The sequence below is a fragment of the Dendropsophus ebraccatus genome, chromosome 3 (genome assembly GCF_027789765.1).
Source record: "Dendropsophus ebraccatus isolate aDenEbr1 chromosome 3, aDenEbr1.pat, whole genome shotgun sequence".
Taxonomy (NCBI): domain Eukaryota; kingdom Metazoa; phylum Chordata; class Amphibia; order Anura; family Hylidae; genus Dendropsophus; species Dendropsophus ebraccatus.
Genome location: NC_091456.1, coordinates 65208113 through 65226226, shown reverse-complemented (window position 1 = coordinate 65226226; position 18114 = coordinate 65208113). Strand labels below are relative to the sequence as shown.

The window sequence follows — 18114 nt, the reverse complement described above, 5'->3', positions numbered from 1 at the left end:
GCGCGCCCCTTTGTCTTTGAAGAGCCAGCCCTAGCTTCATCTTCAGAGACCGCCCTCCTCAACCTGCGACAGGGGAACTCCTCTGTGGGCGAGGACGCCATCCAGTTCCGAACCTTGGCTGCTGAACTTGACTGGAATGAAGCTGCCCTGGTCGCCACCGAGACCTTCTGACCTCTCTGACCGACCTCATCCACCTGGCTACTCGGATCGATGTCCGGTTCTCCTAGAGAGAGGAGGAGGTCCGGAAAGAGCGTGAACAGAGCAGACCCCGTCGCGCCTTCCGGTTGGCACCGACCTTCCAGAACCCAGTTACTCCTGCACCCCAGTCTGCATCCAAAGAACCCATGCAGGTGAAACGAGTTCGCCTGACTCCAGAGGAGAGAACTCGCCGTCGGGAGTTGAACCTCTGTCTCTACTGTGGTAGTTCCGGCCATTTCCGTCTGAATTGTCCCCAGCGGCTGCAGCGTCAGGGAAACCTAGGTCCGGTTGGAGAGGCCTCCCTAGGTGTGAATGCTTCCTCTCCTAGAGTGTCTGTACCAGTTACCAACTTGACGCCTTCGGGACAGAGTTACCAGTCCCTCTGCTTTCCTTGACTCGGGTTCTGCTGGCAGCTTCATCGCGCTTACCTTGGTTCAAAGATGGCAACTACTAGTGCGTCAACTGTCTAAGCCACTTTCCATCTCCTCGGTCACCGGAGAGTCGCTCAACGTGGTCATCCGGTACCAGACCGAACCAGTGACGCTTTAAGAAGGGGCACTGCACTCGGAGAAGATTGTCTTCTTTGTCTTGTCCAGCTCCTCATCAGACATCCTGCTGGGGCTCCCCTGGTTGCAGCTCCATGCCCCCAGCATAGATTGGAAAAACGGGGATATCTTGCGTTGGGGTCCTGACTGTCCCAATCGCTGCCTAAAGATCCCGATGATCCGGCCTTCGCAGTCATCACCAGACCTGCTCAAAGCACTCTCTGGCCTCCCGGCTGAATACAAGGACCTGGCGGATGTATTTTCCGCAAAGGAGGCTGACACCCTACCTCCTCACCGACCTTAAAATTGCCCCATTGACCTCCTCCCGGGAGCAACGCCTCCTCGTGGCCAGGTGTACCCACTTTCAGTTCCGGAGACTGAAGCTATGGCCGCCTATATTAAGGAGAATTTGCTGAAGGGCTTCATCCGTAAGTCCACTTCTCCAGCCAGTGCCGGGTTCTTCTTTGTCTCGAAGAAGGATGGGTCCCTTTGTCCCTGTATTGACTATAGGGGACTAAATAAAGTGACAGTGAAAAACCGCTACCCCTTACCCCTGATATCGGAGTTATTCGATCGTCTCCGGGGGAACAAACTGGACCTCAGGGGAGCTTACAACCTGATCAGAATTCGTGAGGGCGACGAATGGAAGACCGCTTTCAACACCAGAGATGGGCACTTAGAGTATTTGGTCATGCCATTTGGTCTGTGCAATGCCCCAGCGGTCTTCCAAGAATTTGTCAACGATATATTTCGGGACCTCCTCTATGTCTGTGTCATCGTATACCTGGACGACATCTTGATCTACTCCCCTGATTTACAGACCCATGTAAGACAAGTTCGCCAGGTGCTGTACATAGTTCGGGCCTCGGTCTACAGATGGATCCGGCTAAGCTGTCGGCAGTACTTCAGTGGCCACGCCCCGTTGGATTTCGTGCCATACAAAGGTTCCTGGGATTCGCAAATTATTATCAGCTATTTATTCCCCATTTCTCCACCCTGGTTGCGCCGATTGTGGCCCTTACCAAAAAGGGATCTGATCCCAGGCGATAGTCAACGGAGGCAGAACAAGCTTTCTCCAGTTTGAAGTCTGCTTTTGCTTCTGCGCCTGTTCTAGCGCGTCCAGACCCAGCCAGACCATTCTTGGAGGTGGACGCTTCCTCAGTGGGGGCAGGAGCTGTGCTTACCCAGAAGGATTCCACTGGAAAGACGAGGTCCTGTGGTTTCTTTTCCAAGACCTTCTCTCCCGCAGAACGTAACTATACCATTGGGGATCGCGAACTTTTGGCTATTAAGTTTGCTCTAGAGGAATGGCGCCACCTCTTGGAGGGAGCTAATCATCCGATTACCATCTATACAGATCATAAGAACCTTCTGTACCTCCAGACAGCACAGCGCCTCTATCCTCAAAAGGCCAGGTGGTTGCTTTTCTTCTCCAGGTTTAACTTTGCCCTTCATTTCCATCCGTCAGACAAGAACACAAGAGCCGACGCTCTCTCACGGCCATCAGATATCATGGGGCAAGAGGATGTGCTTCGTCACATCATTCCACCTGAGAGCCTGGTCCCTGTGGCCACTTCCGTCCTTCAAGACCTTCCTCCTGGTAAGACTCATGTGCGCCCAGCATTCAGGAGAAGAATTCTTAACTGGGGTCATTCTTCCTTGGTCGCTGGACATCCTGGTACCCATAAGACCTGACAGCTGATCTCTCGTCACTACTGGTGGCCAAAACTATCCAAGGATGTCAAGGACGTTGTGGCTTCCTGTGCCACCTGTGCTCAAAACAAGTCTCCTCGTCAGAGACCAGACGGTCTACTTCAGCCTCTGCCAATCCCAGATCATCCTTGGACACATATAGCCATGGACTTTATTACCGATCTCCCTCTCAGGACAACACCATCATCTGGGTGGTCACGGATCGGTTCTCCAAAATGTCCCACTTCATACCTCTTCCTGGTTTGCCCTCTGCTCCTCGTCTGGCCATCCTATTCTTCCAACATGTTTTCCGTCTGCATGGCCTGCCCCAGCATATTGTCTCTGACAGGGGTCCTCAGTTGGTCTCCAGGTTCTGGCGTGCCCTTTGTTTCCAGCTCAAGGTCAAGCTAGACTTCTCTTCAGCTTTTTATCCAGAGACCAACGGACAAGTAGAAAGAGTCAACCAGGTTCTGGGGACCTATCTTCGTCATTTTGTTTCTGCCCGCCATGACAATTGGTCGAGTCTACTTCCATGGGCTGAGTTCTCCTACAATCACCTAGACTCTTCTTCCACAGGCAACTCACCGTTCTTCATCGTCTACAGATGACAACCTGTTCCTCCGCTGCCTCTCCACACTTCCTCAGAGATACCAGCCGTAAATGAATTGGTAAAAGACTTTAAGTCCATCTGGGAGCAGACACGCCAATCCTTGTTACGTGCTACCAATCGGATGAAAGTACAGGCAGACAAAAAGAGAAGACCAGCCATGACTTTCGCTCCAGGTGATAAAGTCTGGTTGTCGGCCAAGAACGTTCGATTGAAGGTCCCAAGTTACAAATTGGGTCCACGGTTCCTTGGTCCATTCATCAATCTGGTTGCGTATAAACTACGCCTGCCTCTTACAATGCGAATCCAAAACTCTTTCCATGCCTCACTCTTAAAACCAGTGGTCCTCAATCGTTTTTCCAGTAAACTCTCCTCTTCTCCTCCACAAGCAGTCTCCGATGACATCTATTCTGTTAAGAACATCCTGGCAATGAAGACTGTTAGAGGAAGACGCTTCTTTTTGGTTGACTGGAGAGGTTTTGGCCCAGAGGAGAGATCCTGGGAACCTGAAGCCAACATTTAAGATCGGGATCTCATTAAGAACTTCTTGCAGGCAAGAAAGCGGGGGAAGACTGTCTCATCCGCCGCCGCGGCACATACCTCTCGCCGTGCTCCTGCTGCCCTATCTCCTGCTCTGTGCCGGGGCTCCACCTCCTCCTGTCAGCTTGATGGGCTCACCCCTGTCTCTTATGGAGCGTGCGCGCCGGCTCTGCTATAGTTTAAAGGGTCAGTGTGCCTTTAATTGGCTGCTGCTGTGTAGATCTCCTATAAATTGCAGCCCTACCCCACCACAGGTGTTGGAGCATCTACATGCTTCCTAGTGTGTTCTGTCCCAGCTAACTGTTGTTCCTATCCCTTGTTCCTGCACATTGTTTCTGCCATCTGCGGTTCCCTGTATCCTGCTGCCTACCTGCCTTCCTGCCTACTGTTCCTGCTACACCTCGTCTGCCGTCACTAGCAAGCCAAGCCAGGGGCAGCGACCTGGGGGTCGCCTGCTGCAGCAAGTCCATCCCCCCTTGCGGCAGGCTCTGGTGAAGACCAGCGGCCCCTTAGACTCCGCTCCCTGGTGCGGCTTTCGCCACCGCTAGTGACGGTCCAGTGGATCCACGACTCCAGTCGTTACATAATGATTTCATTCTGGTATTAAAACTCAACTTACTTCCACATTTTAGAATAATACCCCGAACAGCACAATGTCACAAAGCTGTACCATGTTTCCAATTGTGCAGCTATTGGACATTGCTGTGGATGTGGTTTAACCCACATGTGATTATTGGGATATATACCTATCCCCTTAATATCTCAGAAGGCTTAAGCCTTCTGCTCCTTGGAAAACCTCTTTGATGGTTGAGTGGTGATAAAGGTGCTCTTCCTTTTATAATTGAGCCCCTGAGAGTCCCCTTTACAGATATTTCTCATTCTCTACATTTTAGGGTTGTGACAATTTACATTTTAGTTGATAAATGTGTACCCAGTGTAGAGTGAGATAGAGGTCATACTAAAGAAAAATGGACTGTGCGATAAGTTTTAATTTTGACTGGTCTTTCCCACTTTCCCAGTGGTGCAAACATAGATTTCCTTCCTTATTTCTTTAGCTAATCACAGCCCATCGCATACTCCTCTCTGCTACACCGTGCCATGATACACAATAGTTCACCTTAAGTTAGGTTTAGTCACCTAAAGCCTCTTGAAAAGACAGATTCTGTTTTCTAAAAACACTTTCCCCCTGAACCTTATTTAGTCCTTTAACATATTTAAAGGTTTCGATCATGCCCCCCCCTTTCCCTTCTCTCCTCTAGACTATAAAGATTTAAATCCTTAAGTCTTTCATGATCTGTTTTATGCCTGACACCCTCCACCATTTTTGTAGCCCATCTTTGGACTTGTTATAGTTTTTTGGTGGGGTCTCCAGAAATGGACACAGTATTCCAGATGTGGTCTCACTAGAACTCTATACAGAGGAATCTTGCGAGTGTATCAAAAAAAAAAAAAGAAAAAGATGTCTGAAATGACAGTGACCATTCAAGTGTTCCCTTAATTTTTCTTACAAGTTCATATTCTAGAAGTTACAGTACAAATCACAGGGTTCAACAAGCCTTTGGATTTTAGAAAAATTCATTTACCATCCAGGCTGCAACAAATTTACTTCCCAATGGAAAGCTGGTCCTGGAGTCAAAAGATCCATCACCAGGCACCAATGTTTTTTTTGTTTGAGCCAAGTGATTAATGATTGACCTTTCTAGGAGACAGGCTGAAAATTCCACCAAATAAACCTTTATGATGGTTTCCTTTATGCACCTAGAGGGTGAGACTTGTTCAAGACAGAAGAAAAATAGCTAGAGGAGAATTCTAGATTTTTTTGTCTGTGTTTGTTCTTTTGTTTAGACATCTTACACATCTTACACATCTGATACTGAGGGGAACAAAGTGTTTTAGCATCTTCGATTACCATTGCAGCATGGACAGCTTTTAAAAGTTTCTTCAGAAAGAAAGAGTGGACCGATAGAATTTTCACTGTTGTCGAATTGCCCAAATAAAATATTCTCACCCTCTCTCTTTTCTTGGAGTCTACTTGTCACTGATAATATGAAATATTTTCAAGAAAAGGGAGATCTCTCGTTAACATTTTTAAAATTATACCATAAGCATTAGTTTTTTTTTTTTGCAGACCTCATGTTTCCTTTCAGGTCTTCATTCTTGGAGTGGTATCTACCTCCTCGAAAAACTTGTTATTCTGTGCAAATTAATGTTGATTCACGGCTATTCCAAGTGGATAGCCATCTTCATGATCCACTAATTTGTCTCTACTTCCATTCATTTAATACCAGCAAACTTGCTATAAATCGGCAAGGATTGTGGCCAGCAGCATCGGGCCATAACAGTCTATTTGGACCATCTAATATTCCTATGTTCGTATTCTCTAATGTGTTGTACCCTTTGTACAACACTAAAAAGGTTAGGGAGTTTCTTTTCCTACGATTTGCAATGACCATCTGCTGTCGTGCACATGAGCACTCTCTCCTCTATTCTATAGTTATTTTTAGAAAACAGCATATAATAAATAAATGTGAAAAAATCTTAATCCCTAAAACAGACAATAATTCCAGGCTAGGTGCTACAGCAGGATCATCAGACTGTATTTAAGATATCATGAGAAGTCGACATTTCTGAACTTTTTTCAGACAGAGGAATCAGGAAGATTATCAGACTTTGCATAGACATTTAAGGCATCACAAGAAGTAATCATCACTGGACTTTTTCAGACAGAGGAATCAGGAAGATGCCCCACACCTTATTACCCACAAGCCCGAAGCAGAGCCCCACCCACCACACATGTACACAACAGATAGCTGTACCAGTTATCAAAGGGTCTTCCTTGCCCAAGGGGAATCCAGTGTTTGATTTTGTAGAAACGTTATTGAGGACAGGGAGCTACCAGATTTCTCTAGTTGCTACCTGTACTGAGGGCTTAAAGGAGTTATCCAGACTTTTATGGCCTATATTCATGGTAGGCTATCAATACCAGATCGACTGCTGTTTGTCAATAAACTGTTAGTAGGGGCCACAAACACTGCAGCCTATTCAGTGTTAATGCTATTCATAACATTAGTAGTGTTGGTAAAAGATGCTGCATATGTGCCCCTTTCACTTTAATAGGACAAAGTGTCAGTAATTTCCACCTCCAGTGATACTGGTACGAGTGCTGGTAAAGAGTAGAGTAGCCGTTGATTGTCAGGGGTGTCAGGAGTCAGACCCCTATGATCTTATATTGATGGTCTATCCTAAAGATATACAATTTTTTTAGGGTTGATAACATCTTTAAGACAAAAGTCTAGGTGGCCCAGAACTAATGGTCTCTGCAATAGATAACTCTACCCAGTCAGCAATAGCAAGGATAATGGAGAGATTGTGTTGTAGCTGGTACAGAAGAGTAAAGATTAACGTACCACGTATCAGGACTTGTTTCCAGACGTGCCGATCCATCCACATAGAAGACTAAAGGCCCTATTCCACCAACAGATCTGACGACAGATTATCTGCCAAAGATTTGAAGCCAAACCCAGGAACAGACTATAATCAGAGAACAGGTCATAAAAGAAAGACTGGATTTTTCCTCTTTTCAAACCCACTCCTGGGTTTGGCTTCAAATCTTTGGCAGATAATCTGTCGTCAGATCTGTTGGTGGAATAGGGCCTTAAGAATGGGTAGCACAGAAAGAAGGGTCAGTCCTTTAATCCTCCCAGGCACAGTAGGCGCTGTCATTGCCAGTAAGTAAGCAGCAGAAGGTTCTGAATTCCAACTTCTTCCCAGAAGAAAGGAGATGCAAAATAGCCCTCACACCTCTGGAGCAAAGAGATGTCCCTTAGAGCCTTAGAACATTTACTGGGGATTTTATGCCAAGCCAAACAATCTGGCCAAAAGGAAAGATTTCCCATCTGCAGACAGCTGTTTCAGGGTTTTTTGGTCAGTATATGTCTCCCTTCTCCACTGCCAACAAGCCAGCTTTTATCATTTGCTCTCCTGTGTTATTAGAGGAAGAGAATGGGGGAAGGGTTCAAAAGGTTCTGCACTGGTCAAGGAGGTGTTACAAATAAGGAGACATACCATCCACACTCTTTTCCTGAACTGAGCAGTGAGCAACCCTCGGCTCCTATACTGTGCCGTTCTACTCTCCTGTCTTGTGTCCCTTTCCTCTTCCCGCAGACAAGTGACTTTTGTAACTGGTCATGGGCTACTGTGCTGCTGCTTGTGAAGACTGCTGACTCAATAATGGAGATAAGTGTGTAAGTGTGTTCATATGTGTGTCTGCGTGTAAATGCATGTAGACGTGTATGATGCTGTAAATGCATTTAGGGAAAAAACTGGTAGTAAGACAAGCACACCTTGAGGTGGGGTTAAAGGGTCAATAATTAAAAAACAAAAACAAAAAACTTTTGACGTCACAGAAACACGCAAAAGGATTTATAATGGGAACACCAGAGAAATAATGTATCCAAAAATACACGTACACTCACACAGTAAAAGAGTATTGTGGTTCCACAGACTTATTGAAGCTTAAAGGATGCCTAATCTCCATCCCCCAACCCCTAACCCCATACTGCATGCAGTTTAAATTGAGCTGAAGCCCTTTTCTTTTTTTAAACTAATTTTTATTGAATTTTAAAGAGAATGCAAATACATATACGTATACCTGTGATCTCAGTCAAGTAAGATTCTCTATTAAAAAAAAAAACTGGACCTCCCTCACATACTGGGGAACGGTTTATCTCTGAACATCTATAATCCCGGTAGTCGTTACTGCTGGAATGGAGACTATGATATTTGTAGTAGTATATATAGGGAGGAAACCACTAGATCCCAAGTGAATCATATATAATGGTTACGTGCCTCCTCCCAAAGAAAACCCCTGCAAAAAAGAACGAAGGGTTACGAAGAAAGGGCTCTTGACGAAGTTGCATAGAGCAACGTAACGCGTTGAGCTTCGGTCTCTCTGTCCTACAGGTATTTGTGCATTACTGGTTGTATCTGCAGTCTATTATAATGTTGTAGCATCTATATATACAGGGGGTGGGTCACTTATATCTCTTACCTGGAGAGTTGTATTGTTACTTGTTGACCCATACCTGCATGTATATATGACATATAGATTTCCCCCACTAGGGAACTGGTGATCATCCATCACCTTTTGGACAGAAAGAGTAGCAAACCTTATTTTGGTGTTGCTATATGGGTTTTTTTTGTTTTAACTGTTTTTAAATAATTGTTTTTCTGTGTTTCAATAAAGATTGTCATTCTATTTACTAGGTGTGCTGCATTTTTGTGCTTGTCTTTTCTTTCCCTTTTTCTATTATGATATTTGTAGGGCTCCCAGGCTACCCTTCAACATTTCTGTGCAATACCATTTTGTCATTTGGAATGGACAAACAATATCATGGATTGCACTGGCATCATAATGCGTAACGATAAAAGGTCTCCATTTTTAAAAAAAGTGTTTTGTACCCGTGTCCTTGTGCCTCTCATTATCAACCATTATCCACCCCTAGAAAGAAATTTAACTGTGATATTACCATGTCTACATCAGGTATATTAGATAGCAACCAGTTAGTTAACAGACACCTCAAAGCCACCAATGAAGTTATGTGCACTAACTGTGGCATGGTCTTGGGTCTATCAGCGCATAGAGGGGGCAAGCTGAAGCCCTTTAACCAGACACTTCTTTGTAGCAGTGTGACAGTGTAACAGTATGAATTACAGTTGCAGTTAAAATTATAGCACGAGTTACAGTTGCTGCCTATTAAAGTCTATGGAAAGTGAAGGAGAAGGTAAAGAGAGAAGCTGCACAGAAAGGTACAGACACAGATATGCTACAGCATTTGGTGTTTTGTACCTAACTCCTTGATTCACAACAACACTACTCATCACGGCTGTATAATGTCTATTATTCTGCTGCTGCTTCTGTGTCTGAGAGAAAGAGGCAAGGTCGTTGTGTGCTATGTATTGGAGACCTCAAAACAGCTATAGTCTCTGCCCATTTTGAAGTTCAGCACTTGAAGATTAGCAACTTGAAGTAGAGCCTACTAAAGTACAAACTGCTGATAAAGGCAGGATTCAAGTTAAATAATAGTCAGAAATATGGTTATTTCTTTGAAGAAATATAATCAATTATTCTTGTTCTTCATCTAGAATTATAAGTACACTTTACAATTTTCCTACACACCAAAAAACAACACAGGATTACAACCAAAATGGTTGCAAAGCACCATGGGATGTGAAAATGGTGACAAGCATTTACGGCCGGGGCTTACATTTGTATATGCATTAGGCTGGCACAGCCTCTCTGTCCTTCCTCCCCGCCCTCCTCATCATTAGGAATACTCCAGGCAGATTGCTTCCTATTCCCCACCTGTGGCAGCCCGGCACATGGGCTGGATCGTTAATACACCTGTGCAAAGCTCAAACAGCAGTAAATGTTAAGGAGGGTGGAAAGGAAGGACAGAGAGGTGGTGCCAGCCTAATGCATATACAAATGTAAGCCCCGGCCGTTAGACACAGCGCTGCTGGATTAAAAGTTATTTTTATGACAATACCTGCATCCCCTGCCGAACGGACCCCAGGACAGATCTTGGATTAAAAACAGCTATCTGAAGGTACAAGTGGTTTGGGGGAACAGATTGTGGGTACGGAGTCGCTTTAAAGAATTGACATGTCAGGCGGACACGGCGGAGAGTCCTGATACTTTTACTCCGTGTAAACTGTAAACTCTACAGTGTTCCCTGGCCCTTTTAATCATGACATCAACAGGAGGGCCATGTAAGAAGTCATAAAATGATTTTATGCTAGATTTACCCTTTTAGTCTAGTCTGTAGATAGTTGGTCTCCTTTCTATTCATCTTCAAGATTCCTTTACTTCACTCCACATCTGTCTTGTGATCAAGCACAGATCTCTTCTGTCTTATGGAAATCTCATAAGCCCATCCTTGTAAAAATGGACACAGGAAGAGATATCTATATTTGAGTGGCTACTGATTTCCTGATAGAGTGTAGCACTACAAAGAGTATAATTGAGTATAATTAGTTAGAAGGAAACTCTAACCAAAAGTAAAGTTTCCAATTAAGGATTTCAAGTGTTACTCTCACTTTTTTTTATTTATTTTTTTATTATGCCTTCAAGCACTATATGTAATACTGGGATGGCTGCATAGCGGTAGTGTGAATCAGACCTTGGTGACACACTTTTTCTACTAGAGTCTACTTGGATCTGTACTTCCTGCAGAATAAAATGTCCACACATAGCTCCCAGTTATAATAAAGAAAATTATAGTTTCAGTCTTCCTGACTGTATACTTATGGTTTATTAACTTATTTAGGATAATATAGAAGGCAGGTTACTGTGCTCCCAGCAGGCAGAGATGGTACAGGATCTAGCTGCCCACATAATGCTGTGCTGAGATGTCACTGGATTGAAAGGATTCTTTAAAAGCGACTCTGTACCCACAATCTGACTGTCCGTTCGGCAGGTGATGCAGTTATTGTCCTAAAAAAACAACTTTTAAACTGGCAGCCCGTGCCAAATGGGAGTGGCCTAGATTATGTATGCATTAGGCTGGCACAACCTCTCTGTCCCTTCTTCCCACCCTCCTCATCATTAGAAATGCTCCAGGCAGATTGTCTCCTATTCGTCAGCTGTGTCAGCACGACATATGGTCTGGATCGTTAAGGCACCTGTGCAATGTGCAGACAGGAGAAAATGTTCCAGTGGCATTCCTAATGATGAAGAGGGTGGGGAGGAGGGACGGAGGGGTGGTGCAAAGTTAGGGCACAGATATTCTAAGCCCCGGCCGTTGGGCACGGGGCTACAAGTTTAAAAGTTGTTTTTTAGGACAATAACTGCATCACCTGCCGAACAGACCCCAGGACAGATCTTGGATTAAAAGCAGCTATCCAAAGGTACAAGTGGTTTGGAGGGGTCAGATTGTGGGTACAGAATCACTTTAACCTCTATGGACATTTCTCATAGCAAAATTCACTAAAATCTACTATAAAACATACATTTAGATGGTGTTCACGACCAAGGAATCATGTAAACTAAAGGGTACCTCCAGTTGAAAATACAAACTGCACGATATACTTAGGCACTCATGTACGTATCTGCATAAAGCCTTTTGTTCTCAAGATCAGCCGCTTGTGAAGCGGACCTCCTACTCTTTCTAATTCACAAATGTCTATTATTTTATACAGATTCACTGAAGCTGAAACGCTGCTACTATCTCCTGCTAGCTAACATTACACCTGCACTCCTCCACCATCCCCTTTCCCCAATTACACTGTAGAGACTGCTGACTTAAAGGGGTACTCCAACATACGTTAATAAATAATTTGCTGCAGAAGCATGTAGCATTCCTTACCTGTCTGCCCTAGTTCTGAAACCATCAAAAATCCATTAGTTTGGAGGCTCTTAGTTCTCTAATTTGTGGTTGTACTTCCTGGTTGAGCAATTGCTCTGCACTAAAAGTTTCCGAATGTACTGCTCTCCCGTAGCCCTCTCACCTTGTCTACTCCCCTCCCCCAGCAATCCTACTATTTTCCCGCACAAAGCTGTTGCAGAACATCTAATTCCACCACGGACTATTGAGCAATCTGAAGTTGTAACACCTGCTTCTTTCACTCTTTGCTCACATTTGGTGAGTAACTCAGGGGGGTGGGACAGCAGATCAGAGACCAAATCCAGCTGTGACATTAGAGGATGATGCATTGTCACAGAAGAGAAGGAGGAGCTGGTGTCAATACAAGTTTTGTAGTCCTATTTTCCCCTTTCCTGTCAGGGGCGAAGCATGGAAAAGCTGCTGAAGTCAGTACTACTAGGATATGTTCACACAATTCAGTGAAATTCCGCGGCGGAACTCTCCACCGCGGAATTCCCCCTGCCTCAGTGTCTCACAATATCTCTATAGGAGGGCTTGCACGCTTCCGCTTCCACTGCTCTCCGCTCAATGAATTGACATGTCAATTCTTTGAGGGGAGAGCAACGCACACTCCGCTAAAAACACTTCCCTTCTGAACCTTTTTTAGTCTTTTAACATATGTAGAGCTTTTAATCATGCCCCCCCCCTTCTAGTTTTTTTTTCTACAAACTATAAACTATATATTTGGAAATAATTTCTTAAAATTCATCACTTTAAATTCACACTACATATCTCGAGATGAGCGAATTGGGTTCGGGTCCATCCGAACCCGAACCTTCGGTATTTGATTAGCTGGGGCTGCTGAACTTGGATAAAGCTCTAAGGTTGTTTGGAAAACATGGATACAGCCAATGACTATATCCATGTTTTCCACATAGCCTTAGGGCTTTATCCAAGTTCAGCAGCCACTGCTAATCAAACGCCGAAAGATCGGGTTCGGATGGACTCAAGCATGCTCGAGGTTAGCTCATCTCTATACATATCCTAAGGCCAGGTTTCCAAATGTGCATTTAGAGTGCAAGGCGAGTGCTGTGGAAACCACAACCTCAGTATCAACCTCCCAGATCGACGCACAATGTTTCAATATCCACAATATCCCAGTCACAGCATTCGGGTTGCCTATGTGAAATCAAAGCCAATGTAATAAATTAATAAATTAACCATTTAGGATTTTAAGTGCTAAAGATGTGCAGGTGTTTTACAAACAGCACCTAGGCAAAGTGATAAAAATAAACAGGTAGCCTGCCACTAAGGCTGCGTTTACACACAGATATCTGACCAATTTACCTGACAGATTTTTTTAAAGTGTACCTGTCGTTATCAGTTTCAAAATCTTAACCAAAAGTAGATGTGATAATGAAGCAAGTTTGATATTTACATTAATTGTTTTTTTTTTTTTTTTATCATCGAGAACACGGCACTTCCTGTTTTCTGACTCTTTTTTTCCCCTCAAAGAGTCAGAAAACAGGACATCTTTAGGACCTGGATTTCTGGTAAATTCAGCTTTGTTTTACAGCAGGATAACAACAACAAAAAAAATATGAATGTATATTGCAAACTTGCTTTATTTCCCATCTACTGTTGGTTTAAAAAGTTATGACAGGTACACTTTAAGGGCCCTTTAACACTGGACGATTATCGTGCCAAAAATCGTTATATCGTTTGAATTTAAAAGATAATCGTTCTGTGCAATTGCAGGCAACGATTAAATAATCGTTCGTATGTCGTTGATTGTTGATTTAGATCTGCACCTAAAATCGCTAATCGCTAATTGTTCGCTGTAATTCCACATTCAATCGCTCAATTTCTGCATTTTTTCACTAATCGTTCAGTGTAATTGCACATTGTTCATTGTTTTGCTGGGATCGGAAGGAATAAACAATCAAAGTAATGATCGAAGTAACGATCATAACTAACGACCATCGTTCTATGTAATATGGTGAACGATTTAAGGTTAACGATCTCGTTTGCAATTGTTTATCGTTAGTCGTTAATCATTAAAAATCGCTTTGTGTAATAGGACCCTAAGTCAAAGCCAGGAGCCAAGAACAGACTATAAACAGAGAACAGGTCATAAAGGAAACATTGAGCTTTCTCCTCGTTTCAAATCCATTCCTGGCTTTGGCTTCAAAATCTGTCAGATAAACTGGTAAATTATCTGTGTGTGTAAATGCAGCCTAAGCCATAACATGCAGCCCTGTCACCATGTCTAAATGACATTCTGCCCAGTCTTTGCAGCACACCAGGATTACTTATTATCTTTAAACAAGTTTTCTGAGGCTAAAACATTATAGGAAGGCAAACCACGCCCATGAGGATTACTTACGAGATCAGCTACTCTTGTTAAAATAGTGCTGTCAATTTTTCATAATACAAAATGTTAAAAGAGAATATAAGAACCAATAAAAAGCCAACTACCATTTTACATGTATCAGATAAAAGTTCAAGTAACCAAACATAGAGCAGTATTGTGATCACAGAACCATAACATGCTGTAATGCGAGGAGGCGGGAAGCCTTACTATGCCAGATGCCTCTCATTAACTCTGCACATTGGAGAAGATTTGAGAAAAACAAAACTGACTGGAGAGATAACAATTAAATATAAGCAGAGTGCATAGCACAATTTTGCCATAAAACCAATAGTTGGATTGCTATTTACAAACAAAGCACATAAACAAGTCCACAACTAAAAATGTGTTACACACCAACAGATTCCTATTGACATTAAACAAATGAATAAGCTACAATTAACTCATTATCCTAATATTTCTAGGAATGTCTGTAGTGATTAGTCAACACAACCACAGAAGAGATCAATCATTGAAATCAGTCATCCCTCCAATACAAAAAAGTAACATTTTCCCAGAAGCCATGATGCGTCGATGTTATCAAACACAAAAGGAAGTTGTTTGGCTCTTTATATGATTTCACCAAGACGGAGTAAGATTTCTGTCCGATTTCTGAACTAATCCCTGTTTATTTGTAGAAGTGCAAACAGTAGACTGGATGATTAGTAGTTAAATGATGTTCGTACACCGGCATTACACATAGGCCCTTGCTGACATTTCCAGTACGCATTGTTCATAAAAACGAGTCACATGGCGGAGGCAGCCACAGCTTAGTGGCTTTTGCAGCTTGTGGGCAGAGTCGTGCAGTTTGGTTTAGCCACCAAAACAAAAAAGGGGTTAAGAATCTTAAAGATGGAGGATCAAAACAGGGTTTACTTTTTTATAGGGATGATATTTAGCAATACAACATTTATTTAAGTCATACAACATTAATATGAAATCGCACTTCATAACAACATGTGGACACATTATATCAGCTCCTCTGTTACTTCATCTTAACGTATTCCCCTCCCAACAATCCATCAATATTAATTCATACATCATTTGAGAGGTACACCAGAAATGTTCACGCAAAGCAAACAAAGTAGTAATTAAATATCAGAATTATTGATAGAAAGCTATAACATAGTCCTATTCTTTCTAGGTTTTCACAATCCACAGCGTACTTTTACATAGGGCCCTTTGCTTCCATGTAGCTTTCTTTGTAATTTACTTTGGCATGAGTGGGCAGCCTCAAACATCGAACACACGTCTACGCTGCAGCTGGAGTATGTTAAACAGCTAATCCGCTTGTATTGATAAACACATTTGGTAAAATTTAAATTAACATGAATTCAAGTGTTCCATGGTGACTACCTCGCTAGTTTCAGCCAATGAAAGTACAAATCAAGACACAACGTGAATGCTTTATAGGCCTCTAGCTCTCCGCTAGCAAAATACTTGTGTGTCTGCATGCCAAGTTACGTCTTCTAGGCCTTTCCAGAAAGGAAGTAGAACAGTAGACGTCTAGCACACATCGATGGGGGTTCACTCTTGTTATTAAATCAACACTATCTTGCAGCAAGAAAGGCGTTAAATAAGAAGTTCCAATTTAAGTGTAGAGGTAGAAAAGGGAGTTAAAAGAAATATAGATATTAGGAAAGAGATGTTAAGCAGCAAACGACGCTCGGCAGCATAGGAATTCTGCTAAGAGCTGACAGATGCTCAATGAGGATGTATGGTATAAAGTAGGTACTTAAGAAAACAATGCTGAAAACAGTAGATGAGCAGGAATATTTTATTATTCATCAAAAGTCAAGAAAGTTCTATTTTTATTTAAAAAAAAAAAAAAAGAAGAATGGCACGGCTACGTAGATATGTTAAGGAGGGTAAATGCTTTGTCTTAGAAAGACACTACATGAGAAGTGGTAAACAAGGCACAGGTGTTGGGTGCTGTAGGGGTTAATGCACTGTCCGCCTAGCATAGAGTGAAGGAATGCAGGGTGAGAGGGTTCTCTGGGCTAGGTAAATAATGCTTTTTATTTTAAGTGATTACATGACATGCTTAAACTTTGTAATACAGTATGAGTTTCAAACCATCCCTGAGTGTTAGGCCCAAAGTGTGGGGGTCATTAGTTTATACACAATGCATCCATGGGACGAATATAAAATGTATGGATTTATTCATCTATAGATGCATGTAAATAAACTTCCTGTCCATCTTTGGCCCCTCTGGGCCTTGACGTGACTGCATGGATGGCTGAATCTAAACACGTACTATGCTACAAAGTTAGACTATTGTTTGTATTCTCTTGAATAGACTTTTTTTTTATTGCCTCTTGAAGAGACCCCCACTTAATGCAATGGGTGCCAGCGGAAATGTCGGTGCATGGCGTGATGTGCTGCTGCCTGCTATTGTTTACCTGTTTGCCCCGGTAGAAGAGTCGTTGGCGGTCTGGGGTGACGTTAAAACTATCCTGGATCTTTAACCTCAAGCCCTCAATCTTGGTAAGCCTGGAGAGGTCATCGATGGTGCGGGTCTCTGTTCCGTCAATGGTCCTCACCTGGATCCACATCCTTCACACACTCACAAAGCTGCAGGATGAAATAGAAAGAAATCACCTCTCTGGATTGCCCCCTTGTCTTCGAAGTAATGTCACTGTTTAATGCATCAGAGATGACAGCCACAGCAGCACAACAAAGAAGGCAGCAGTGGCTCCACCGACAGAGCAGGCGCTGCTGCTGCTGCTGCTGAGGAGAAGAGGAGGAAGAAGGGGAAGTGCTGCACACTACCAGGACGAGCCTTGTCTTATAGTGCGCGCTGCTGCTGCTGGTACTGCTGCTGCTGCTGCTGCTCGTATTATTATTGCTTAGTGCTGGAAGCGCCGGGCAGCCATGTCTGCGCGGCTCTGGGAGTGTTTACTAGGAGCTGCTGCTCTCACATGGGGGTCACGGCGCCAAGCTGAAATCTCGCGTAATGAAAGCGAGGCCGGGGCCGGCCCTCACCACACAGGCGGCTGAGCAGAGGCTAAGAGCGCTCGGCTTCTCCCCGCCCCATTCCCGGTGCATGTGTCCTCTCGGCGTCCTGTGCTACTGTGCTGCATGTGCCCTCACCTCCTCCTCCTCCTCCTCAGGAGCATGAGAGCGCCGCAGGGAGCGCTTACTTACTACTGCACCATGAGCACTCACAAGTTGTACGCGGTTTTCCGTCAGCGGGAACAACCTGAGGCGATTTTTCTGCTGCGCTATCTTACCGCAGCCGCCAGTGTCAGTAGATGGATAGAGCCGGTTGTGTAGTCGCTGAATTATGGCGGAGTAGTTCTTGTTTCACAGAAAAGCGTCAGAACACTACACTAAGGCCATGACATGTGCTCAATCAGCCCATCCATAGACCACTATAGGCCCTCAGGATGGTAAAGAATGCCCTATCCCTTGCACCAGGACATCAATTATAGATTTTTTATTTTCTTACATTATAAGGGTAGACATGTATTTCTGGTTCATGTTTCTCTGTATCTGTTTCAGTTCAGCCGTATGCAAAGCATAGTCAACTATGTTACTGTATACACCAAAAACAAAGGATACACTGCAATGCAGTTTTAGGGTATAAACCCACACACCGTATAAGCAGCGTATTTACTGCTGTGATGCGCAGCAAACACGCAGCACATACGCAGCAGATTAGATCTAAATAACTGAACACAGCATCAAATCTGCACCATCAAATCTGCTTCAAATCTGCTGCGTATTTGTTGCGTATCTGCTGTGTATACGGTGTGT

The 18114-nt window shown here is 43.6% G+C and overlaps 1 protein-coding gene across 1 annotated transcript in view; it reads right to left on the bottom strand.

The window, feature by feature from the left end:
- The window catches only part of UHRF2 (ubiquitin like with PHD and ring finger domains 2), a 77132-nt gene extending 59839 nt beyond the window's left edge, over window positions 1–17293 (bottom strand). Inside the window, exons 1-2 of the mRNA XM_069961942.1 lie at window positions 17128–17293; window positions 16758–16929 (exon numbers count right to left, since the gene is read on the bottom strand). Coding sequence (XP_069818043.1) covers window positions 16758–16910 — 153 coding nt within the window. The 5' untranslated portion in view covers window positions 16911–16929; window positions 17128–17293. The remainder of the gene's footprint in view (window positions 1–16757; window positions 16930–17127) is intronic.
- Window positions 17294–18114: the final 821 nt, after the last annotated feature.